Consider the following 25124-nt stretch of genomic DNA (forward strand, 5'->3'; position numbering starts at 1 on the left):
AGCACTGAGCCGAGAGCCCTGTACCACAGGGGCTCCACCTCCTTGCTGCATGAATCAGCTCCATCCACTGAGTCACTGAGTCTACACAGTGTACAACTGTCTCACTCACTGGCAGACTCAGGATGAATCATGATTCATGACATGGATCAGGCACAGCAGCAGAGCACTCACTGACTGGTGAGTCGTGACTGCTCCCTCCCCCCTCCCACTGGGTGTCACCTGGTATAGCCTCTGGCCAATCACAGCTAAAGACAGCAGAACACACTGACTGAAGGACACAGGACACAGAGTTTCCTCCCTCTGTCTGAGAGAAGCTGCTGCTGCTGCTGTCTCGACTCATGAAACAGTGAGTGACTCGAATCATTCACACTTCCTGATGATTCCAGCTACTGTGTTGAGACAGAGTCAGTAGCCATCTCTATTGTCAGCCCCCTGCATTTAGGTCACACATCAGTGCTCTGGCTGCCACTCGCCCACGACGGTCCGCCGGGACCCCAGCCCGTTACCGCTCATCTGGCGGTGGGGGCTGGTTCCGGGGGCGAGCTGGCTAGGGCCTCCTAGAGGGATCTGGCGGAAGCCGGGCCGGCTGTGACTGGCGGGAGCGGCCGACGAGGAGGATCAGAGAGGGAGTCAGGCCGCACGGAGGTGGGCGGGCAGCAGCCCTTGCCTCCAGGCATGGCCGGGGAAGCCCCAGTGCCGGGTGCCCGCGGGAGCGCGCCGCACTGGGCGCTCATCCAGGGACCGGAGACTGAGTTCGATGCCCAGCTCTTCCCCCTTGCCGGGGCCGGCTAGTGGTTCCAGGCAGGGGGAGGGCACTGGGCGGGGGACGGTGGCCAGCTGAGCGAGGCCTGTTGCAGGGCCTCGCACGACGTCATCCCCAAACGCTTCGGCTGAGAGAGCACGGACCGGAAGCGGTGGGACGCGCGCGCGCCCACGCGCGGCTCCGGCGGTGCCGCTCGCGCACGTGTGCGCGCAGCGGCGCCGCTTTCCTCCTTGTCTCCTCAGCCCTCTCCCCCGCAGCCGGAACACGGTGTGGAGCGGGGAGGGAGGGGGAGAGGCAGTGATCAACCAGGTTAAGCTAATGGGGCTCTTAATGCAGGAGCCCAGACAAGAGGCCTTGTGGTGACAGAGAGCAGTGGGGCGCGCGCCCGAGGTGCGCGCGCGCCCACGCTCGCCTTTGGCGCCGCTAGCCGCGCACGTGTGTGCGCAGCAGCGCCGCCGGCCCTGCTGTCTCCCCTGCTATCTCCCAGGCAGCCGGAATCCGGCGGGAGCCGGGGATAGAGGGGAGACAGGGCAATTATGATCACTGGCAGGGCAGTGCGATACCAAGGAGAAGGGGTGCGGCAGCAAGAGGTCACGGGGTGCGTGCACAGGAGGTGCGCGAGCCCGTGTCCACTGCAAGCGGAGCGGTGCGCACGCGCTCTGCTGCGCCGCGGGGTTCCCGGTCTTTTCAGATCACTCCCCCGGGGCCGGAATCTAGCGGCCTGCGGGGGAGGAGGGGGGACAGGGAATGGGTTAGTGGCCGCGGGGCTGCTGCACGCGCCGCAGGAACTCGCGGCGGTCACCCCCCCCCCCTCTGCGGCATCGGATAGTTCCGATACACGGGAAGAGGGGACAAATTCAGAGGCAAGGGCAGTGCGGGCGCCGACAGCGGTGCCTCCGCTTTCCCGCAAGGGCAGCGTGCGTCGGATGCCCGGCACACGCATGTCGGGCGGCGAGCGCGTGGTCGCACGCGGGCCCCGGCGAAGGACCCAGGACCGCGCTTTGGGGCAGTCACGACCCCTCCGGAGCGCTGGCTCGGCCCTGGCCACAGCGGTGAAGGTGTTAGGGCCGCTAGCCGCGGCTGCCTCCCCTAGAACGGCTGTTCGTTCCGGCGGGCTATGGCGGCGCAGCGGGTGGCACGCGCCTGCCGTGAGCTCGGGACGGCCGCCGCAGAATTACAACAGGGTCCAGGGCAGGACGCGGGGGAGCTCACGGCCGCAACGCCCCCAGCACGGAGGCCGCGGCATGTGCCGCGAGTACTGGAGGGGTCCTCCGCTTCTTCCTCTTTTTCAAGGGAGCTCGGGGATGAGGCGATGGCAGATTTCGAGGAGGAAGGCAACGATTGGGACGCGCCGGAAGATTCCATGTCGGGGGAGTCGGCGGCATCAGGTAAGGTGGTGCAGTCGGTATTCGGGTTCCTCCACGAGCTTTAGTTCGCGTAGTTCTTCCTCTTCCTCCTCTTCATCTTCAATGTCGTCACAGGCGTCCGAAGTCAGTAGCACAAATAGGGCAAAGAAGCGGGCAACTAAATTCGCCAAGAGGGCAGCGGAACAGGCGCAAGCGGCTTAGCGAGGAAGCGCGTAGGGCCAAGAAGCTCGCAATTTGCCCGGTGTCGTGCGATTCGTCTATACTGCTGTACTGCGGGGGCTGCGAGATAGCTGCCGCAAGAAGATTTGGAGGGGGGACTTCGTGGACGTGTTCGTATTGACGAAGGTCGCGAAGAAAGAGTATAAGGTGGCGGCGCAAAGAAGGGCATCGGGGCTGAGGCATTCCGTACCTTCGATAATTGCCTGGCCGGGTTCTGGGTCTTCGCGGCATCTTACCTGGAGGACAGGCCAGCAGAGCACACGAATATAATAAGGTACCTGCATCTCATACATGACATGCAGCGCACGTCTTCGGGATCGGAGTGGCGCAGGTACGATCAGGAATTCAGGGAACAACAGGAAGGTTTGCAGGTCATGGACTTCGGGTTCAAGGACGTTGAGGTTGGGCTCAAGGTCACCCGGGCTTCGCTACAGGCGGAGGAGCCCCGGAAGCCGGGGGCGGACGGGCACCACGCAGGGTCGTCCTCCCAGGGGTTCGGCGCGGACGGCGGATTGGCCAAGTCAGGTAGGTCGGCAGTCCGCGCAGGGGGGCGTGCCACCACAAAAGGAAAATGTTTCGCGTTTAACAACGCGGTGTGTTCCTTCGGGGGATGACTTGGTCATCTCTCCAGTGGGGGTGGTTCCTAAGAAGGCTCCAGGCGCCTTCCGGCTCATTTGAGTTCGCTTTTAGGTGTGTACTGCCGGAAGCTGTGAAGGGCGACTGCGGGGTGTGCCAGAACGCACCATTTCGTGCGTTTGTCCTCAGAGATTAAGAGGGATTTGGCAATATGGGCCTCGTTCCTCGAGGACTTCAACGGGGTGTGTATATGGCAGGCCCCAATGGCGGACAGCGCTAGGTTGCAGCTGTTCACCGACGCAGCGGGCGCCTCTGGATTCGGTTGCCATCTGGAGGGATCTTGGTGCGCGTGGCCGGCAGAATGGCATCGCGGGGGTTTCACGAAGGACCTTTTGCTTCTGGAGTTTTTCCCATTATGGTGGCGTTGGAGGTCTGGGGCGATCGGCTGGCTAATCGCAGCATTTTGTTTAGATGCGATTATCTGGGCGTGGTGCATGCGATTAATAACCAAAGGGCAAATTCGTTGGTGGTTATGCGGGTGCTAGGGCAATTGCTTTTGACATGCTTGCGTAGGAACCTGTGGTTCCGCGCGCAACATGCGCCCGGTTTGGAGAATGGTATTGTCGACGCTTTGTCGCGAGGACAGTGGGAGAGGTGTTGGTTGTTGGCACCTGAGGCCAACGAGCAAGGATTTCACTGTCCCGGTTAGGTTTGGCAGGTGATCGGGCCGGACTGGAGGGTATAGCGTTGCGGTCAGTCGCGCCAGCCACGCTCAAGGCTTACGGACATGCTTGGAATGAGTGGGACGAGTTTGTCCAAGGTCGTCAGCAACAAGGTAAGAGCAGGCATCGGCTGATGCTTTCTTTTATGTGGCAGCTTTACGTCTCTGGTAGGTCACGAGCAGTGGTTTCGCGGTATTTGGCAGGCATCTCAATTTTCTGCAAGCAGCGAGGCGTCCCTGACGTAACAAAAAGCGAGGTTCTGCGGAAGGCAATGAAAGGATGGGCGCGAGTCGCGCCGTCGCCACCGGATAGGAGGCGGCCCATCGATGCGGCGTTGTTGCCGGCCGTCATCGAGGCAGTAGGGCGAGTCGCGTCGTCCAGGTTTGAGACGCTTTTGTTTAGTTTGGCGTTCTCAATGGCTTACCACGGGGCCTTTCGAGTTTCTGAGTTGGTAGCGCCTTCCAAGAGAGCAGATTCGCGCATGCTGGTCGGAGACGTAGTAGTGGGTGAGAGGTCCTTGCTGTGCAGGTTGCGACGCTCCAAGACGGATCAAGGGGGGAGAGGGCGCTGGGTTACAATGGTTCCAGCGCTGGAGGAGAGCGTTTGCCCGGTGGGGCTGGCAAGGCAATACGTGGTGGTGCGACCCGTTAAGGAGGGGTCTTGGCTGTTGCATTATGATGGGCTGCCAGTCACGAAATACCAGTTTCGATGGATGCTGAGTCGCTGTTTGGCGGGCTTGGGCCTCCCACCCACTGTTTTTGGTACCCATTCCTTTCGCATAGGCGCAGCGACGTTGGCTGCTGCGGCGGGTTGCTCCAGAACTGAAATACAGGCGGTGGGGCGATGGAAGTCGTCAAGTTATAGACGATATATTCGCCCCGTCACATGAGAGGTCGGTTTGCGCTTGGGCTTTGTTTAAATTTGCAATGTATTATGTTGTTACAGTTCTGTGATTTTATGGTGTTGTGCGTCTGTTGGTGTTACCCCTTTTGTTTTTTTTTGTTTTTTATCCTACTCAGGGATTAGCTTACTCGCCGTTGCTGGCATGAGTCGGCAGCGGGGGTCTGGAGTTATTTGCGATTTTTTGCCTGACTTGACGGACTGAATTCTAATCTACAATTCGGCTAATTTGGTCTAATCAGAGTCCCTCAGCAGGTCTTTACGTTTCACCTCCAGCTGAGTTATTACATGTGTTTCCCATTTTATACCCCCGCCTCCCCCCCCCCCCCCCCTGTTTTTATTTCGTTTATTTTATTTGATCTTTCCCCTTTGTGTCTTTAATTGCGCTTTTAAATTGGCTACGAAACATGGTGCAGTCGGCTAGGCCGTGACTGCTGCAATAGCGAGATCTAAAGTTTTCTTTTTTGGCAGATCCTTCAGTATAAACAATTAATAAGCCTCTTAGTAATCAATTCTACCCCTCTTTTTCCCTTCAGGATGGTTCGGAGACTATTTGCCCATTTGGGTGGTTGGCCACTCTTACATTTACTGGGCGGCCAGGTTTGTGGCCTCGGAAGGGTCTCAGGCATTGCTTGGAGCACAGGGTGTCAGATGGCTTGGCTGGCGAGGAATGATGTGGGGTGAGCTGAGGAGTAGGTTAGTGAGTCAGGCCAGCAAGCATGGAGTCCCTAGGGTTTTTGGTTGTCCATCTAGGTGGCAACGACCTGGGGAAGAGGACATCCTTGGATCTGCGGTGGGCCATGATACAGGATCTGGCAAGTGTGACCGCGGCATGGACCGATTGTGTGTTGGTTTTTTCCATGATGGTGCCAAGATTGTGTTGGAGGGGTGTGGCGGATGGTCGCCAGATTGATGAGGCCCGGAAAAAGGTGAACGGAGCGGTGGCAAAGTGGGTGCTGTCCCACGGTGGGAGGGTGGTTCGCCACCCGAGGAGTCGGTTAAAAGACAGCCACCTTTTCCGGCGCGATGGAGTACATCTATCCAATGAGGGGATGATGTTTTTTCGGGAGGATCTAGGTTTCGCTTTGCAGGAGTTAGGGTAGGTTTATGGTGGCGGTGCGAAAGACTGTTGGGGATGAGTCTTTCGCTGTTGGCGGAAAAGAACGGCAGTTTCGTATGGTAGAGAAAACTGTAGTGTTTTACAGTTTGTTGTGGTTTAGGTGCACTCACCTCCATCGACTTATGGCCGCTTGACCACCCGTCCGGGAAGGCAGCGGCAGGGCACCCAGGAGCGGTGGGTAGTCACTGTGGGGGTTGAGTTGTCACCTATTACCGGTTTATGGTAAGCTTTTAGTAAATTTATAGGATTGAGTTATTTAAGTTTAATTTAGATTAAGGAGCCGTTCTTTTGGGCCGCCACCATATGCCAGCTGGAGCGGCATATTAAATTAATCTCTTTTATTACAGGTTTCCTAATGGTTAGGGACAAATAAATAGCTAGCAATTTTCTGCCAAATTCAAGTCTCTGTGTCGTTATTTCTGGTTATGGTTATGAATGCTTTACTTTCAAAGAAAGGGGTCCACCAAATATCACTAAGATGTTTAGAAGAGAGTATTGACTGCATAGGAGAGGAAAGGGTTAAACATCTGGGGAGGGGTGGACCTAGCTGTAAGGAAAGTACAGCCTTCTTTAAGGGGAGGGCTTGATATATATAGGGAAGGTGAAGCCATTTTAAGTCTCTTGGTGATTCGGTTTCCCACCCACCCGCCCTGGTATTTGGAAATGGTGGCACGTGGTGCTTTGGCTCTAAGTTGTTGGCTGTTTTTCGTTGGCTATTTATTGGCGGAAAAGAACGGCAGTTTCGTATGGTAGAGAAAACTGTAGTGTTTTACAGTTTGTTGTGGTTTAGGTGCACTCACCTCCATCGACTTATGGCCGCTTGACCACCCGTCCGGGAAGGCAGCGGCAGGGCACCCAGGAGCGGTGGGTAGTCACTGTGGGGGTTGAGTTGTCACCTATTACCGGTTTATGGTAAGCTTTTAGTAAATTTATAGGATTGAGTTATTTAAGTTTAATTTAGATTAAGGAGCCGTTCTTTTGGGCCGCCACCATATGCCAGCTGGAGCGGCATATTAAATTAATCTCTTTTATTACAGGTTTCCTAATGGTTAGGGACAAATAAATAGCTAGCAATTTTCTGCCAAATTCAAGTCTCTGTGTCGTTATTTCTGGTTATGGTTATGAATGCTTTACTTTCAAAGAAAGGGGTCCACCAAATATCACTAAGATGTTTACATCATTAACACTTGTCCGCAAGTGCGGAGGCGGAGAGCCCGTCCCTCCGCTCCGCGGCGGATGGCCGCCCGGCAGCTGCAGGGAGGGGGCCCCCGCCGAGGTGTACCCGATCGACTGCGTAAAGGCTGACCCGCTCACTGCACCAAAACTCGCGGGGTAAGACGGCCGCCCATCCGTATGCGGCGGGCAGCCGCCCGCCCCCGCCCATCCGTATGACGCCGGAAGGAACTGGGGGGGGCGCCGCGAGAGGGGGCCAACTCTGTGCCACCTGATACCCACCGCCCGGTGCCTGCCCTGACTGCAGGCCCGCAAAGGCCGGCAAGGGTACCGCGACTCGGGGGCCACCGACCGACCACGTGGACTGCACGCCGGCGCCCGCGCTGGCCCCGTGCGGGGAAAACTGTGTGCCGGACACCGTCATGAAGCCCATGGAAGGCATGCTGGCGGCTAAGGGGAATGCTGGAGCCGGAGGCCACGCAAAACCCCCGGGGAAGGACTGGCTCCCCGCGAAGCCTTGCTGCGCTGCTACCGAAAGCGCCCCGCCGGGCGTCATATAAGCCGCCGAGACGGATGTCTGTGTAGACCCAAACTGAAAAGGACCGGGCAGGGCGTGGAGAGGGGTTTGAAAACCGACGAGCGGGGGCGCCGTTAATGGCGGCGGGGCGTCTGACACCCAGGAGGAGCCCGAGCAGGCCACCGAGGCCGGGGGGAAACCCTGCCATGTGACTGTCGCCGGGGCGGGTGTGGCGGCAGCCGCTGCCACGTCCCCTGCCCCAGCGACACTAGGCCCAAACGGCCCAATATTATTTAAATTGAGGTGCGGTGTGCTAAACCCCTCGTTGGAGGGGGGTAGTATGGGGCCCTGTATTGTCCCGGGGACAGCGGGAGCCGCTACCCGCTGCCCTGGGCTCATATCCCCCAGCTGCATATTGACCCCCCCCTCGCCCCCCGCAGCTCTGCCGCGGCCGTCCGGCACAGCTTGTGCCCCCAGGACGCCGCTGAGAGCCGACCGCGGGGATGGAGGAGGAGGGCCGGAGGCACTTATGGAAGGAGGGAGGGAAGATGGTTCGCCCGCGGGAGGCGCCGGGGAGCGCGGCCCAGCCGGACCGCGCGCACCCGCGCCACGTGCAGAGCGGCCGCCGGAGGGGGAGTACTGCAGACGCCCGAGGCAGGAGGGAGGGGAGAGGCCCGTCCCGCTGCGAGCGCCAGGACGCGCGGCCCGGCCGAGCCGCGCGCATCGGCACCACGTGACGAGCGGCCGCTGGCCGCCCGTCTCCGTGCGGCAGGGGAGCGGGCTGTAACTGCCCGTCCCCGCCGCCTGTCAGCAACTGGGGAAAAGCCTCTCTGAGGCGCAATGCTCGGGGAGCGGGAGCGGAAGGCGCTCCCCGCTTCCACGAGGCGCCTGGGGGGGGGAGCTGATCGTCTAGGACGAGGCATGTCAGGGGAGGGAGACGTCGGCAAAGCAGGAATGACCGCACAGAGAGGGGGTACAGTACGATATAATGCCCTAGAGAAGGCAAATGAAATTCAAAAACCAAGTTGCAGGCAGTCAAATTAAGCAACAGTACTTATCCTTCCTGGGCATAAACTGAAAGGCAAGAGGGAGTCTAGCAAAATGGCCACCCCCTATATACTAACCTAAGACCCTCCTCTTCATCCTGATGCACAACCCTCTAATCCAATAGGAAAAAACCAACCGGGAAAACTGATCTGCCTAGCAACTGCTTAGTCATTTAACAACCAATCACAAAAAGTTGATCGCTTATATGGCCTCAGGCTTATGCAGCCTTCAGCTTATCTAATAATTGTAATACCGTACTATAATGAGGCATTCCATAAATGTACAGACCATAATATGCCCAGCATGTGGGAATGACACCAGTTGCTGCAGCTCTCTCTGTGATGTCACTGACCAGTTCTGACACGGAGGCCTGTTTCCATACTATAGTGCTGACGGCAGGCTTGGTGCTGGACACAAGATGGCCAGCTATGTCCTGCTGGCTATCCTAATTATCAGCACGCTGCTCACTACAGTGATCCATGGATACAATGCGAAAAGTGAGTCCTAGTGTAAAGAGAAATTCTAAGCATTATTATCTATAGTTTATATTGTTGACAAGTATATTATAACAAAAGGGGGAGGGAGATGCTTCAAGTGGGTACTACATTTTATAGGGTGACCATACTAGCCCTTTAAACAGGGACACTCATGAATTATACAGGTTCTGTGGCTTATTAAAACCAGGTGAAATGCAGGCTTGAAGTCAGCCAGCCACAGAACCTGTGTAATTCATGAGTGTTCCAGTTTAAGGGGTTAGTATGGTCAGCCTACAATGGCAGATCGCAGAGTCAGGCAGGTAAAGCTCACTGGAATGGACACTTTGTTGATAACCACAGTTTCACACAAATCAACCTTTTTATATGGACTTGTTAGGGCACAGGTTCTCAAACACGATCCCAAACAATTCATGGTTTCCAGGTCTCCGCACAATAAAAGTAATTAGGTCCATTTGTGGATCTTTTAAAATGTGTCACTGAGTAATAAGTACACTTGTGCAACTGCTAAGTGACTTGGGAAATGTGTCAGTAAGAAATGAGCACACCTGTGCAACTGCTAGTTGACCTGGGAAATGTGTCAGTGAGTAATAAGTACACCTGTGCACCTGCTGGGCTACCTGAGAAATGTGTCAGTGAGTAATGAGTACACCTGTGCACCTGCTGGGCCACCTGGGAAATGTGTCAGTGAGTAATGAGTACACCTGGGCACCTAAGTACAGAAGAATAAAATGGAGGGCGCTGTCAATAGCCGCTGGTGTAGGGGGTGGTAATCCCCAATATGTGGAAACACAGAAAAAACAAAAAACACCTGCGCTCTGTTGCTGATAAAAGGGATATATCCCTCTAATAGATAAAATAAAAATTGATTAATAATTAATAAGGACGGTAGGTTTAAGTTGAATTAATACATAGTCAGTTTAATTAGAATAATGTCTAGAAACATATAAGATGTCTTACATATAAAATCATCTCAATAAATAAATTCATAGGTCAAGGAACATTCACCAATCCCCTTAGGAGAAATATATCATACCCCAGGCTAGGATTCTCTCCGGAATATAGTCCACAAGTATAATTGCAAGTGAGTGGTAGATTCGATAGGTCCCTTTTAAGCACAAAGTGCAAGCTTTTCCATGCAGGTAGGGATGTCTCCAATCTCACCGTAAGTGGTAGTGTCCAAAGGAGAGAGTCCAATTGGTGCCGTCCGGGTAAAATTTAAGAGAAAGTTCTCCAGTTCCAAAGAGAGGATATTTGTGAAATGTCCAGCAATATCGTCGTTTCACAAATATCCCCTCTTTGGAACTGGAGAACTTTCTCTTAAATTTTACCCGGACGGCACCAATTGGACTCTCTCCTTTGGACACTACCACTTACGGTGAGATTGGAGACATCCCTACCTGCATTGAAAAGCTTGCACTTTGTGCTTAAAAGGGACCTATCGAATCTACCACTCACTTGCAATTATACTTGTGGACTATATTCCGGAGAGAATCCTAGCCTGGGGTATGATATATTTCTCCTAAGGGGATTGGTGAATGTTCCTTGACCTATGAATTTATTTATTGAGATGATTTTATATGTAAGACATCTTATATGTTTCTAGACATTATTCTAATTAAACTGACTATGTATTAATTCAACTTAAACCTACCGTCCTTATTAATTATTAATCAATTTTTATTTTATCTATTAGAGGGATATACCCCTTTTATCAGCAACAGAGCGCAGGTGTTTTTTGTTTTGTTTTTTTCTGTCTTACACCTGGGCACCTGCTGGGTGAGCTGGGAAATGTGTCAGTGAGTAATGAGTACACCTGTGCACCTGCTGGGTGAGCTGGGAAATGTGTCAGTGAGTAATGAGTACACCTGTGCACCTGTTGGGCTACCTGGGAAATGTGTCAATGAGTAATGAGTACACCTGTGCACCTGCTGTTGACCTAGGAAATGTGTCAGTGAGTAATGAGTACACCTGTGCACCTGCTGGGCCACCTGGGAAATGTGTCAGTGAGTAATGAGTACACCTGGGCACCTGCTGGGTGAGCTGGGAAATGTGTCAGTGAGTAATGAGTACACCTGGGCACCTGCTGGGTGAGCTGGGAAATGTGTCAGTGAGCAATGAGTACACCTGTGTACCTGCTAGGTAACCCAGGAAATGTGTCAGTGAGTAATGAGTACACCTGTGCACCTGCTAGGTAACCAAGGAAATGTGTCAGTGAGTAATGAGTACACCTGTGCACCTGTTGGGCTACCTGGGAAATGTGTCAGTGAGTAATGAGTACACCTGTGCACCTGCTGGTGACCTAGGAAATGTGTCAGTGAGTAATGAGTACACCTGTGTACCTGCTAGGTAACCCAGGAAATGTGTCAGTGAGTAATGAGTACACCTGTGCACCTGCTGGGCTACCTGGGAAATGTGTCAGTGAGTAATGAGTACACCTGTGCACCTGCTGGTGACCTGGGAAATGTGTCAGTGAGTAATGAGTACACCTGTGCACCTGCTGGTGACCTGGGAAATGTGTCAGTGAGTAATGAGTACACCTGTGCACCTGCTAGGTAACCCAGGAAATGTGTCAGTGAGTAATGAGTACACCTGTGCACCTGCTAGGTAACCCAGGAAATGTGTCAGTGAGTAATGAGTACACCTGTGCACCTGCTAGGTAACCAATGAAATGTGTCAGTGAGTAATGAGTACACCTGTGCACCTGTTGGGCTACCTGGGAAATGTGTCAGTGAGTAATGAGTACACCTGTGCACCTGCTGGTGACCTAGGAAATGTGTCAGTGAGTAATGAGTACACCTGTGTACCTGCTAGGTAACCCAGGAAATGTGTCAGTGAGTAATGAGTACACCTGTGCACCTGCTGGGCTACCTGGGAAATGTGTCAGTGAGTAATGAGTACACCTGTGCACCTGCTGGGTGAGCTGGGAAATGTGTCAGTGAGTAATTAGTACACCTGTGCACCTGCTGGTGACCTGGGAAATGTGTCAGTGAGTAATGAGTACACCTGTGCACCTGCTGGTGACCTGGGAAATGTGTCAGTGAGTAATGAGTACACCTGTGCACCTGCTAGGTAACCCAGGAAATGTGTCAGTGAGTAATGAGTACACCTGTGCACCTGCTAGGTAACCCAGGAAATGTGTCAGTGAGTAATGAGTACACCTGTGCACCTGTTGGGCTACCTGGGAAATGTGTCAGTGAGTAATTAGTAAACCTGTGCACCTGTTGGGTGACCTGGGATATGTGTCAGTGAGTAATGAGTACACCTGTGCACCTGTTGGGTGACCTGGGATATGTGTCAGTGAGTAATGAGTACACCTGTGCACCTGCTGGTGACCTGGGAAATGTGTCAGTGAGTAAAGAGCACACCTGTGCACCTGCTGGGTGACCTGGGAGATGTGTCAGTGAGTAATGAGTACACATGTGCACCTGCTGGGTGACCTGGAAAATGTGAACTGTTTTGGGTCCTAAGGACCGAGTTTGAGAACCAATAGGTTAGGGCACAGGTTCTCAAACTCGGTCCTCAGGACCCCACACGGTGCATGTTTTGCAGGTCTCCTCACAGAATCACCAGTGAAATAATTAGCTCCACCTGCGGACCTTTTAAAATGTGTCAGTGAGTAATGAATACACCTGTGCACCTGCTGGGTTACCTGCAAAATATGCACTGTGTGGGGTCCTGAGGACCGAGTTTGAGAACCACTGGGTTAGGGTATATGCATACTTGCCTACCTGACCCTCTCGATGAGGGAGAAAATGCTCTGTTCCTGGACTTTCCTGGTAATGTATGATTGCCATCACCTGTGGTGGAACACCTTTCTTATCAATTAACTAGCTCACCACAGGTGATGGCAATCACACATTACCAGGAAAGTCCAGGAACAGAGCATTTTCTCCCTCATGGAGAGGGTCAGGTAGGCAAGTATGGGTATATGAAGTTATGAACATAGGTTTGATTAAATAGTGAACCTAATTATTGACCTATATAGTAGATTATTTTTATTCTAGTAAGTCAGGTTCACATGCAGGACAGCGGGACAATCCTTCAGACTGCCACTGTCCCACCAGAAGCAGGACAGCTGGGAGAGTGACTTTATAAACATGACCTACTAACTGTATATTCTCTGCCCTCTCTCCTAGGCTGTGGTAAGCGCCCCCTGGTGGAGAGCTATGGCAGCATGCGGATTGTCGGGGGAGTGGATGCTCAGCCAGGAGCTTGGCCATGGCTGGTGAGCATACAGATCCCTACTCGGACTGGTCATCGCCACTCATGTGGAGGAACGCTTCTTAGTGAGGTGTGGGTAATGACAGCAGCTCACTGCTTCAAAGCCATGCAGAGGTGAGGAAGGGTAAACAATAATAACAACAATAAGGCTATAATTGATGTTATAATGAAATATATATTAGTCTTGTGGGCATATTTATCAACGGAACCCTTATCACGATGATAAAACTGGGTTTTTCTCCTTATTCATTGCTAATTACTCTTGTTATGCAATACCTGCCAAGAGCTGTAAGGATTAGTGCACTGCTGTGCAGGGCCAGTCTTTGCAGATGTATGCATGCGCAGTGCAAACAGAAGGCCAGAACAGATATCGCTGTGGTACAGGTATCGCCACAATACTGGTCAAGTAGGTTTCCAAAGTGCAGACTTAATGCTGTCAGGGAGTAACCCTTTGATGAATAGGGGCCTATTTATTAAGCTAATTTGCCCCCCAAATTGCCATTTCCACATGATGTCAAGTAACCTGCCTATGTAAGAAGAGTCACCGCGTTCACGCCAAACCAAGCCACACCCAAACGCGTTTCATTCATTCAGACTTTGCCACTGACGAAGTCAAAACAGATAAAACGCGTTTCATCCATTCAGACTTTGCCACTGACGAAGTTAAAACAGATAAAACGCGTTTGGGCGTGGCTTGGTTTAGCGTGAATGCAGAGACGTCACGGAACCGGGTTTTGCTGTGAGTGTGGCTGCATGCCGGAGTTGCCGGGGACTGCGATACAGTGGAATCTGATGCAGTTTTAAAAGTGAGTTTGTGATATATGGCATATATATCACCGCGTTTTATGTGGGTGTACAGATTTTAATCAGTAAAGTCTTCAACTCTTAAAACACTACACTATACTGTAGTGCGCCCCTCATTTTTAGTTTTTTTAATGTGTGTATATATATATATATTCCATAGACAAAAAATGTTACGGTTTCACAGGTCCCATTAAGGCTTCTTACACATGATCTGGCATTTCAGAAACCGGTTGTAACTCTTCCACTCAAACTCCAAAGAGCAATGAAATTCCGATAATTAAGGCTGACGCCTTAATGGACGTGTTCCTTGCGCAATACAGATATGGTATGCCATCACAGCCTGTGGGTAAGTGCAGATTCAGCACTCTCACAGAGTGACATTGCTGTCACTCACACAATGGTGGAGCTGCTAATTCACAGATTTGTGTGCTCATTGGAATACACACATGCAGTCTATGCAACTGAAGGTCTGAGCAGTTATGTGGTACTCCCATCACACACAGTGCCCACAACCATCCCATTAGGTCACCACAACAATCCCACCTTGTTACAACATCCTTGTTACTCCATATATCCATCTCATTTAGTATACACATTTTGCTCCCTCAAACATCTTGGTTAAGGGCTAAAACTTTAATACCCCATCTACGGTCTATGCATCTACACATACTTCCCCTATACACCCCCATGCTGCTCTGTTTTCCACAATCCCTACTGCTGTGTTCTCCCATCTGTGCTAGTCTGTACTAAATTATCTGCACCATCTGTCTTTCCCCACCTGTGCCTTGTCTGTACCACCGTTTCCTTCTCTCTGTGCTGCTCAGTGTTTCCCTCTTCAACGTCACTCTGCCTCCTCCAATACATGGCACACTGTCTTCTCTCCCATCTGCACCAGTTTTCTACCCATCCGTGCCAGTGTTTTCAACCCATCTGCATCGTTGCCCCCATCCGCACCACTCTGTCTCCCTTCCCATATTTGCTGCTTAATCTACCCCCTATCCATACCACTCTTACCCCATTCATGTAGCTGACATGCTGAAGGTAAGTTTCGTGGGTCACTATTGAGGGGGTTTGCCCTATCCAACCCACCCAAGGATTAAACCTAGCTGCCACCCCCGAAGGGAAGGTAAAAATACTTATCCCCTCCGATGTTGGGACTGTATTCCCCTCATCCATGCTGCTCTGCCTTCCTCATCCATGCCGTTTCTTTCCATCTGTACTGCTCTTACTCCTCCCACATCTGTGCTGCTCTCTCCCCCTCATCCACACGGCACTGTCCACCCATCCACACAGCTCTGTCTCCCCACCATCTGTGCCACTGTCTTTCATCCATCCGTGCCACTGTCTTTCCCCCATCTGTTGCACTCTTACCTCCCCCCATCTGTAGGGGTAATTCAGAGTTGATCGTAGATGGGCTAAATTTAGCACATCTACGATCATTTACTCTAACATGCGGGGGGACGCCCAGCACAGGGATAGTCCGCCCCGCATGTGTCAGGCCCTACTCCCCCCCACACACAGGTATAAAAGCACTGCACGGCGGCTATGCTTTTGTACCTGACAAGTAGCTACCTGGTATCGCAGCTTCTGCGCTCTCGGCAGGGGGATAACCACCGCAGCTCGCCCCCCCCCCCCCAATGGTCCGGAAACGCCTCCGTTGTGCGGACCATGCCCCGCCAATGGCGTTCTAACACCATTGGCATGCCCCCCTCCTTCCCCGCAACTGCCTCTGCCTGGCAATCAGGCAGGGCGATCGCAGCCAGTGAGATGCTGATAGCATCTCCCTGGGCTACCGGGGTACGCACGCGCAGTGCGGCTATTGCGCGTGCGCACCCCACAAACTAATTCAGACTGCGGTCGCTGCTTCTGCAGTCTGAATTACCCCGTGTTTCTTTGTCCCCCCCCATCAGTGCTGCTTAGTGTTCCCTCTATCCACACACTTCTGTTCCCCCATCCACACCGCTCTGTCTCCTCCCTCCAATCAACAACACTCTTACCTCATCTGAGCAGCTTTGTCTTCCGCTCAGACCTTCAGTTGCATAGACTGCATGTGTGTATTCCAATGAGCACACAAATCTGTGAATTAGCAGCTCCACCATTGTGTGAGTGACAGCAATCTCACTCTGTGAGAGTGCTGAATCTGCACTTACCCACAGGCTGTGATGGCATACCATATCTGTATTGCGCAAGGAACACGTCCAGATCATGTGTAAGAAGCCTTAATGGGACATGTGAAACCGTAAGGTTTTTTGTCTATGGAATTTCATCGCTTTTTTTTTCAATTTATTTTTTTAATTCAGAAATGTAATATTTCACTGTAAGAATAAACATTTGGGGCCAAATGCAATGGAGTGCAATTTTTTGGGTGTCTAAAAAAATCACATCAAATTGCAACATGTGATTTTTTTGCTAAAAATCGCAAATGTAATAGGGTGCGATTTTTTTTTTGGGAAAAATTGGAGGCGCATGCAATGTTTTGTGATTTTTTAGTAAAGGCAACATACGGTTTTTAGTAACAAAAACATGCGATTTGTAAGACATGTTTTCATTACTTTGTGCACTTAGCCAGAAGCATGCACAGTTCAGAGTGATCCGTGCATGCTTCTGTATGGAACAGTAAAGAAATAGTAAAAAAATAATGACATGCAGGTCGCCCCCAAATGCATAACCATCCCTGGGCTCTTTGAGCCCGTCCTGGTTGCAAAAATAGGGGGGGGGGAATTGATAAGGGGATCCCCGTATTTCAACAACCAGCACTGGGCTCTTGGACCGGTTCTGGTTCAAAAATAAGGGGGACAATAGAAGTAGTGGTCCCCCGTATTTTTAAAACCAGCACCAGGCTCCACTAGCCAGAGAGGTGATGCCGCAGCCTGGGAGCCAACCTGCGGCTGCAGCATCACTCACCCCTGGCCGAGGTACCCTGGGGGAGAGGGGACCCCTTAAATAAAGGGGTCCCTTCTCCGGGCACCCAAGGGCCAGAGATTAAGCCAGAGGCTGTCCCCAGCACCCAAGGGCTTTGGTTGCCAGGCTGATAGTCATTAAAAGTGTCAAAAAAGTATAATTAAATATTGGTTTTTGTTGTGGAATTACAGGTCCCAGCAAGCCTCCCCCACATGCTGGTACTTGGAGAACCACAAGTACCAACATGCGGGACATGAAAGGGCCCGCTGGTACCTGTAGTTCCACAACAAAATAAATATTCAAATAAAGACACACACAATGTGACAGTTTAAGTTTATTAAAACACACTTACACATACTTACCTACATCCCACGCTGCCATTCACGTCCCCTACTCCGGTAGAATCCATTAGGGTACCTGTAAAAAAAGAAAAAAATTAGAAACTCACCAACAATCCGGCAGAGATCGGTCCTCTTCGTTCCAAGTAGGCATCCACAGGGTAAAAATAAATAAATAAAAGGAAACAACCCGGTCCTCGCAACTAAAGGTTATACATGTTTACACATGTATCCCCTTTTCCCGAATGCCGGGACCCTTCGTGACTCCTGTCACTATAGGACCCGGCAGCCAATCAGGGAGTGCCACGTCATAGCGCTCACCTGATTGGCTGTCCGCTCCTGGCTTGTCAATCAGGCCTGGAGTGCATAGGCAATGATGGAGGATCGCGATCTTCCATTATACTCAATGGTGGTAACTTTGTGGTCTGCGGTAGACCACAAGGTTAGTTGAGGTCACCCACAAGAGTGTCAGGTACTGCGCGTGTACGTACGTGTGTGAGGTGACGCATGCGCGTGTGTCAGGTGCCGCATGTGTATGTGTCAGGTGATGTGCATGTATATGCATGTTAAATGCTATGTGAGTGTATGTGTGTGTCAGGTACTGCATGTGTATATTAGTGTGTCTAATGCTGTGCGTGTATATTTGTGTGTCAGGTGATGCTTGTGTATGTGTGTCAGGTGATGCTTGTGTATGTGTGTGTCAGGTGCTGCGTGTGTTTGTGTGTGTCAGGTGCTGCGTGTGTATATTAGTGTGTCTGATGCTGCGTGTGTATGCATCAGCTGCCACGCTCGTGTGTGTGTGTGTGTCAGGTGTTGTGCGTGTGGTTATCAGATGCTGAAGGTGTATATATGTGTCAGGTGCTGCGCATGTATATGTGTGTGTGTGTGTATCAGGTGCTGCACGTGTATGTGTCAGGTGCTGCACGTGTATATGTGTGTCAGGTTCTGCAAGTGTATGTGTGAGTGTCAGGTGCTGCGCATGTATATGTATGTGTTTTTCAGGTGCTGCGTTTTTATATTAGTGTGTCAGCTGCCGTGTGTGTCTCGGGTGTTGCGCGTGAATATGTGTGTGTGTAAGTGTCAGGTGATGCGCGTGTACATGTGTGTCAGGTGCTGCGCGTGTATATGTGTGTGTGTGTGTGTGTGTGTAAGTGTCGTGCGTGTACATGTGTGTCAGGTGCTGCGCATGTATGAGTGTGTCAGGTACTGTGTGTGTATATGTATGTGTGTGTCAGGTGCTCCGAGTGAATATGTGTGTGTCAGGTGCTGCGAGTGTATATATGTGTGTGAGTGCCAGGTGCTGCGTGCGCATATATGTGTGTGCGAGTGTCAGGTGCTGCGCGTGTATATGTGTGTGTATCAGGTGCTGTGCGTGTATACGAGTGTGTGTTTCGGGTTGCTGCGTGTGTGTTACATGGCACATGTGTGTATATGTGTGTGTGTGTGTGTGTCAGTTGCTGCATGTGTATATTAGTTTGTGTGATGCTGTGCATGTATATGTGTGTGTCATGTGCTGCCTGTGTATGTTTTGTGTCAGGTGCTGCGTGTTTGTGTGTGTGTCAAGTGTTGCATGTATATACAGTATGTGTTTCAGGTGCTGCGTGTTTATATTAGTGTCCCCGTGTGTGTGTATATGTGTGTATAAGTGTCAAGTGTTGCGCGTTTATATGTGTGTGTGTGTCAGGTGTTGCGCGTGTATATGTTTGTGCTGGCTGCTCCCCTCTATGACCCTCCTACCAGACTCAGTCTAGGAAAACTGTGCCCGAGGAGACGGACATAATATGAAAGCAGAACAAAACAACAGCGGTGAGGCAACAAGGCAACACACAACCATAAACGAAAGGAGGTCGCTCTCCCGAACAGGGGACAGCAACACCAACCTAAACCAGATAGCACGGCTATCCCAGCACCAAAATGGGACCGCAACACCGGTCCAACCAAATACTTACACAGGTAAGCAGGAACGAAGCACTGAGGCGGGTGCCCAGTATCCACTATGATCTAGGAGAAAAGGAATAGGTATTAAATTCCTATTTTCTCTTACGTCCTAGTGGATACTGGGGTCTTGTACTTTAGTACCATGGGGAAGTCTCAAAGCTCTCAAACGAGTGGGAGAGTGCTGAGACCCCTTTAAAACCGGCTGACCAAACCAAAGGTATCAAACTTATAGATTTTAACAAACGTATTCGAACCAGACCAAGTTGCAGCTCAGCACAACTGTAGGGCCTAAACACCCCGGGCAGCCGCCCAGGAAGAGCCCACCGACCTCGTCGAGTGGGCCTGAATAGACGACGGCAAAGGCAGAGCTGCCGAAGTATAGTATATGCACAAGAAGAGAAGTATGACTCTTGTTTGGGCACACTCTTATTATGATATCTAAGTGTTAATAGATAGGTGATAAGCCTAACAATCAAGAAAGTAGTCTTTATTCCTGCTCTTTAGGATACATAGAGACTCAGCATGACCTATAGGACATATGTCTGAAAAAATGAAATGTTCAGATCTTAGTTATGCCTGGATAACCGCATATTGGAGGGTAGCTACATATTAATCTGCTTCCGTCTGCCAAAGATCTGTACAAACTGTGTTTGTATTAATGCACCCTTTGTTGGGTTGAGTGAGTGGGTGGGAAAACCCACACACTATAGGAAATTCTGATAATCGACCACTGTCATGGATAGATCGTGACGAATGAGGATTCAAAAGTAATGAAGTAGAGTATAAGTGGTGATACTGCTGTTGGTGTTCTTCTAACAGGGAAGGAAAACCTCCTACTCCACTGGGTATTCCCTAGAGGTCGCCCATCTAGGTACTGACCCAGCCCACCTTCGTTTAGCTTCCAAGATCGGACGAGATTGGGCGTGAGCGCAGGGGTATGGTCGTAGAAAGGTTTGACCCTATGCCACCAATGAGAGTGCACCGAAACGGAAGGATGGAGTCCTCTTCAGAAAAGAATTAAGGATAGGACTGGGTGGTAGCTGCAGTTAGATGGAGGTTGCAGCAGTTGGATAGGTGTGAATCTGCTGTCCACGTTAGACTGAGGAGACGTGTCCCCTAGGGGGCACGCTCCCCAGAATCGTGGATGAGAGTTCACAGAAGGAAGACAGATAGAAAATGGAGGGGGTACAGAATAGAAGGATTGGTGCAGGAAGGTGGAGATGTTAACTAGTACAATTGAATTGCAATATAGCGAATCCCTTGTTGGTTTGACTGTCACTTTCTAGCCGAAATTTATTAGATAGGAACAGTTGTTGCTTTCTGTTGTAGGAGCTTATGCAGGAGGCGGCTAAAATATGCCATCTGTAATAGTCACTGGGGTGATTAGCCCTTGGAAAGCCTGAGGCAGACTGTTAGTGAAATTGCACACCACCTGTCACTATCACATAAGGTGTGAAGGAAGTGCCATATATCTCATGCTATACATAGACAAAATAAATATTCTATGTTCGTTCACTGGAAAATACCAGTATTGTAAATAGCAGGAATAACCTTTACAGATATCAGACAGGTAGCTGCAACCTCCATCTAACTGCAGCTACCACCCAGTCCTATCCTTAATTCTTTTCTGAAGAGGACTCCATCCTTCCGTTTCGGTGCACTCTCATTGGTGGCATAGGGTCAAACCTTTCTACGACCATACCCCTGCGCTCACGCCCAATCTCGTCCGTTCTTGGAAGCTAAACGAAGGTGGGCTGGGTCAGGTCCTAGATGGGCGACCTCTAGGGAATACCCAGTGGAGTAGGAGGTTTTCCTTCCCTGTTAGAAGAACACCAACAGCAGTATCACCACTTATACTCTATACTTCATTACTTTTGAATCCTCATTCGTCACGATCTATCCATGACAGTGGTCGATTATCAGAATTTCCTATAGTGTGTGGGTTTTCCCACCCACTCACTCAACCCAACAAAGGGTGCATTAATACAAACACAGTTTGTACAGATCTTTGGCAGACGGAAGCAGATTAATATGTAGCTACCCTCCAATATGCGGTTATCCAGGCATAACTAAGATCTGAACATTTCATTTTTTCAGACATATGTCCTATAGGTCATGCTGAGTCTCTATGTATCCTAAAGAGCAGGAATAAAGACTACTTTCTTGATTGTTAGGCTTATTACCTATCTATTAACACTTAGATATCATAATAAGAGTGCGCCCAAACAAGAGTCATACTTCTCTTCTTGTGCATATACAATTGTTTCTTTTTGACTCTGGGCGCACCGCCATACGGACAGATAGGAATTTCCATAAACAATGTCCACTTCTGGCTACTATTTGATTATTAATGTATTTTGAATCTAAGGTCGGTGCAGGATCAAAAACCCTCTCTTTTTTCTGCCGAAGTATAGGCCTGTTGAATGGTCAACCTGAGCCAATGAGCAATAGATTGCTTAGAAGCTGGACGACTAATCTTGGAGGCATCATAAAGGACAAACAGCGAGTCAGATTTCCGATGATGGGCCATCCTTTAGACATAAGTCTTCAGAGCTCTGACCACATCCAAGGACTCAGGACCAACGGATGCGTCAGACAAAACCGCAACCACAATAGGCTGATTCACATGAAAAGCTGACACCACTTTCAGCAAAAACTGAGTCATAAGTTCCGCCATGTCTTCATGAAAAATCAAATAAAGACTTTTACAGGGTAAGGCCCCTAATTCGGAGACACGCCTGGCTGACGGCAATGCCAATAACATCACCGTCTTCCAGGTGAGAAAATTCAACTCCACCCTATGTAAGGGTTCAAACTAATCCGATTGGAGAAAAGACAGAACCACATTGAGGTACAAAGGGCTTTTGCATATGAAGAACACCCTTCAGGAAAGTCTGTACTTCAAGCAGCAAGGCAAGCTGTTTCTGGAAGAAAATAGCGAGCGCCGAAATCTGGACTTTGATTGAGCCTAAACGTAGGCCCATATCCACTCCTGCTTGCAGGAAAAGTAGAAAATGACCAATTCTAAATTCCATAGGAGGAACCTTTCTACTTTCACACCAGGAAACATACTTTTTCCAGATACGATGATAATGTTTCGACATAGCCATCTCCCTGGCCTGGACTATGGTGGAAATAACCCGGGAGGGAAGACCTTTTCTTGCTAGAATCTCCCTTTCAACTTCCAAGCCGTCAAACGTAGCCGCTGTAAGTCTAGATAGACGAATGGACCTTGCTGAAGAAGATCATCTTGGAGTGGCAGAGGCCAGAGATCCTCCAGAGCCATGGCCCGGAGGTCCGAGTACCATGCCCGACAAGGCCAATCCAGAGCAATGAGAATTGCTATAATGCTTTCCCATCTTAGCCTTTTTAGCACCCTTGGGATCAGCGGTAGAAGAGGGAACAGGTACACAAACTGGTACGTCCACGGTGTCGTCAGCGCATCCACTGCTACAGCTTGGGGATCCCTCATTCTGGAACACTAACGGCATAGCTTCTTGTTGAGACGAGAAGCCATCAGATCTATCTGTGGACATCCCCACCTGCGAACTAATTGTTGAAACATCTGGGGATGTAGGCCCTATTCCCCCAGATGGAGGTCGTGCCTGCTGAGGAAGTCTGATTCCCAGTTGTCCACTCCTGGAATGAATATGGCTGAGATGGCCCGTGCGTTGGCCTCCGCCATGAGGAGGATTTTTGATACCTCTCGCATCGCCGCTCTGCTTCTTGTTCCCCCTTGCCGGTGGGAGGCTTGTAGAAGAGCATTGTAAATTGCCCTGAGTTCCAGGATGTTTATCGGTAAAGCCGATTCCTCAACTGACCACAACCCTTGGAACTGGGCCCCTTGGGTTACCCCTCCCCAACCCCGGAGGCTGGCATCCGTTGTCAGTAGAATCCACGAGTGGGCATTGAAACTTCTGCCCTCTACCAGGTGAGGAATTTGAAGCCACCATAATAGAGAAATCCGGGCTTTCGGAGATAGGGTCACTTCCTGATGCATATGAAGGTGAGAACCAGACCATTTGTCTAGCAGATCCAGTTGAAATGGCCGGGCATGAAACCTTCTGTATTGGATTGCCTTGTAAGCAGCCACCATCTTGCCCAGTAATTGGATGCAAAGATGTATGGACACCCTGCGAGGACTAAGCACCGTATCCAGTATCATCCCCAGGAACTGAAGACGCTGGGTTGGTTCCAGGTGAGATTTTTTGTAAATTTAGAATCGACCCATGATCCGTGAGTAGGCGAGTAGTCAGATCGATGCTGTGTAGCAGACGTTCCCTGGACACAGCCTTTATGAGGAGATCGTCCAAGTAGGGGACTATGTTGACTCCCCTCATGCTCAGTTGCAGCATCATCTCCACCATGACCTTGGTGAAGACCCTCGGAGCTGTGGATAATCCGAAGGGTAAGGCCTGAAACTGGAAATGGTTGTCCAAAATGATGAACCTGAGGTATGCCTGATGAGGAGGCCACATGGGAATGTGAAGGTAAGCATCCTTGACATCCAGAGACACCAGGAACTCCCCCTCCTCCAGAGCGGATACCACTGCCCTGAGGGAATCCATATTGAATTTGAATACCCGCAGATATGGGTTGAGAGACTTTAGGTTCAAGATGGGGCGCACCAAACCGTCTGGTTTGGGAACGACAAAAAGACTGGAGTAAAACCCCTGTTGCGTAACGGAGGAGACACAGGAACTACCACCCCTGTCTGCAAAAGCTTTTGAATAGCCTCTTGCAAGGTAACTTTTGCTGTGGGTAAAGCTTGTAAGCCCAACTTGAAAAACCTGTGAGGAGGTAGTGTTTGGAATTCCAGCCGGTATCCATAGGAAATGAGGTCCCTCACCCAAGTATCCCGGCAAGACTCCGCCCACACGTTGGTGAAGAGTTGAAGGCGAGCACCTACTTGAAAGTCGCCTTGTCTCTGGGGCCAACCGTCACGCGGAGGGTTTAGCAGCAGGGGACCTGGTGGTCTGGTCCAGGGAAACAGCAGGTGCAGGTTTACGAGACTTACCACGAGATCCACTGGAAGTGGTGGAGACCCCTGCCTCTGAACCTTGCCACACAAAAGCACTGCAAGGAGGGTCCGGTGTAAGAACGTCTAGCAGGTGGCGCAGCCAACAGCAGATAGGTAGACTTACCCGCCGTTGCTTGGGAGATTCACTTATTCAATTTGCCTCCAAACAAGGTATCACCTGTAAAGGGAAGGTTTTCTACACCCTTTTTGGAATCAGCGTCCGTCGCCCATTGACGTAACCACAGAGCTCTGTGCGCTGAGAGAGCCATAGCAGTAGTGCGGCCATAAATCTTACACAACTCCTTTATAGCCTTGCTCATAAAATTTGCAGCATCTTGTATATGTTGCAGCAGGGTAACTACCTCATCCCGGGCCATAGTGTCTAAACATCAATAACATGATCAGACCACTTTACCACAGCCCTGGAGATCCACCCACAAACTATTGTGGGGTGCTGTGCTTTGCCTGCTGCGGTATAAATGGCCTTGAGCGTTGTCTCAATTTTACGTTTAGCAGGCTCCTTCAGGGATACAGCCCCTGGGACAGGTAGAACCAATTTTTTAGACAGTCTGGATACAGATGTATCGACCAATGGGGATTTTTCCCAGACCTTCCTATCCTCAGCTGGAAGGTAGATAAAAACCTCTGAGGAATTTTAAATATTTTATCAGGGTTTAACCAAGCCTCCTTGGCCAGGGAGTTTAACTCCTTAGACACTGGAAAGGTAGCTGAACTCTTGGGTCTTACATTAAAGCATAACTCCTCATCTGATTCCGCCTCCTGGTTCGGTATGTGAAGGACCTCTCTTATGACAAAAATGAGAGCCTCCACCCCAGGGGACAGAGAGCTGTCCTCATCCATAACATCATTCACATCTGGTTGATCAGAATCAGAATCGGACTGTAAAACCTGTGGCAGTGAGTGTTTGTGTGGAGCCACTAGAGGGGACTGTGAAGCCTTCCTGGAATCTTCTGCCTTAGCTACACAATCAACTGAGTGTT

General features: G+C 50.7%; 1 protein-coding gene and 1 pseudogene across 7 annotated transcripts in view; one reads left to right on the forward strand and one right to left on the reverse strand.

Annotated features, from left to right (window-relative positions):
• The window catches only part of NUDT8 (nudix hydrolase 8), a 165402-nt gene that overhangs the window by 41428 nt on the left and 98850 nt on the right, over positions 1-25124 (forward strand). For 5 of the 7 annotated variants that reach the window (XM_063958397.1, XM_063958400.1, XM_063958401.1 and 2 more), the window contains one exon: positions 13038-13236. In XM_063958397.1, coding sequence (XP_063814467.1) covers positions 13038-13236 — 199 coding nt within the window. Of the gene's footprint in view, positions 1-326; positions 347-8797; positions 8902-13037; positions 13237-25124 lie in introns of those variants that run through there. The other 2 variants (XM_063958403.1, XM_063958398.1) reach the window with 2 other exon arrangements.
• Positions 19934-20052, reverse strand: LOC134896454 (5S ribosomal RNA; annotated as a pseudogene).

This window comes from Pseudophryne corroboree, chromosome 3 (genome assembly GCF_028390025.1).
Source record: "Pseudophryne corroboree isolate aPseCor3 chromosome 3, aPseCor3.hap2, whole genome shotgun sequence".
NCBI lineage: Eukaryota > Metazoa > Chordata > Amphibia > Anura > Myobatrachidae > Pseudophryne > Pseudophryne corroboree.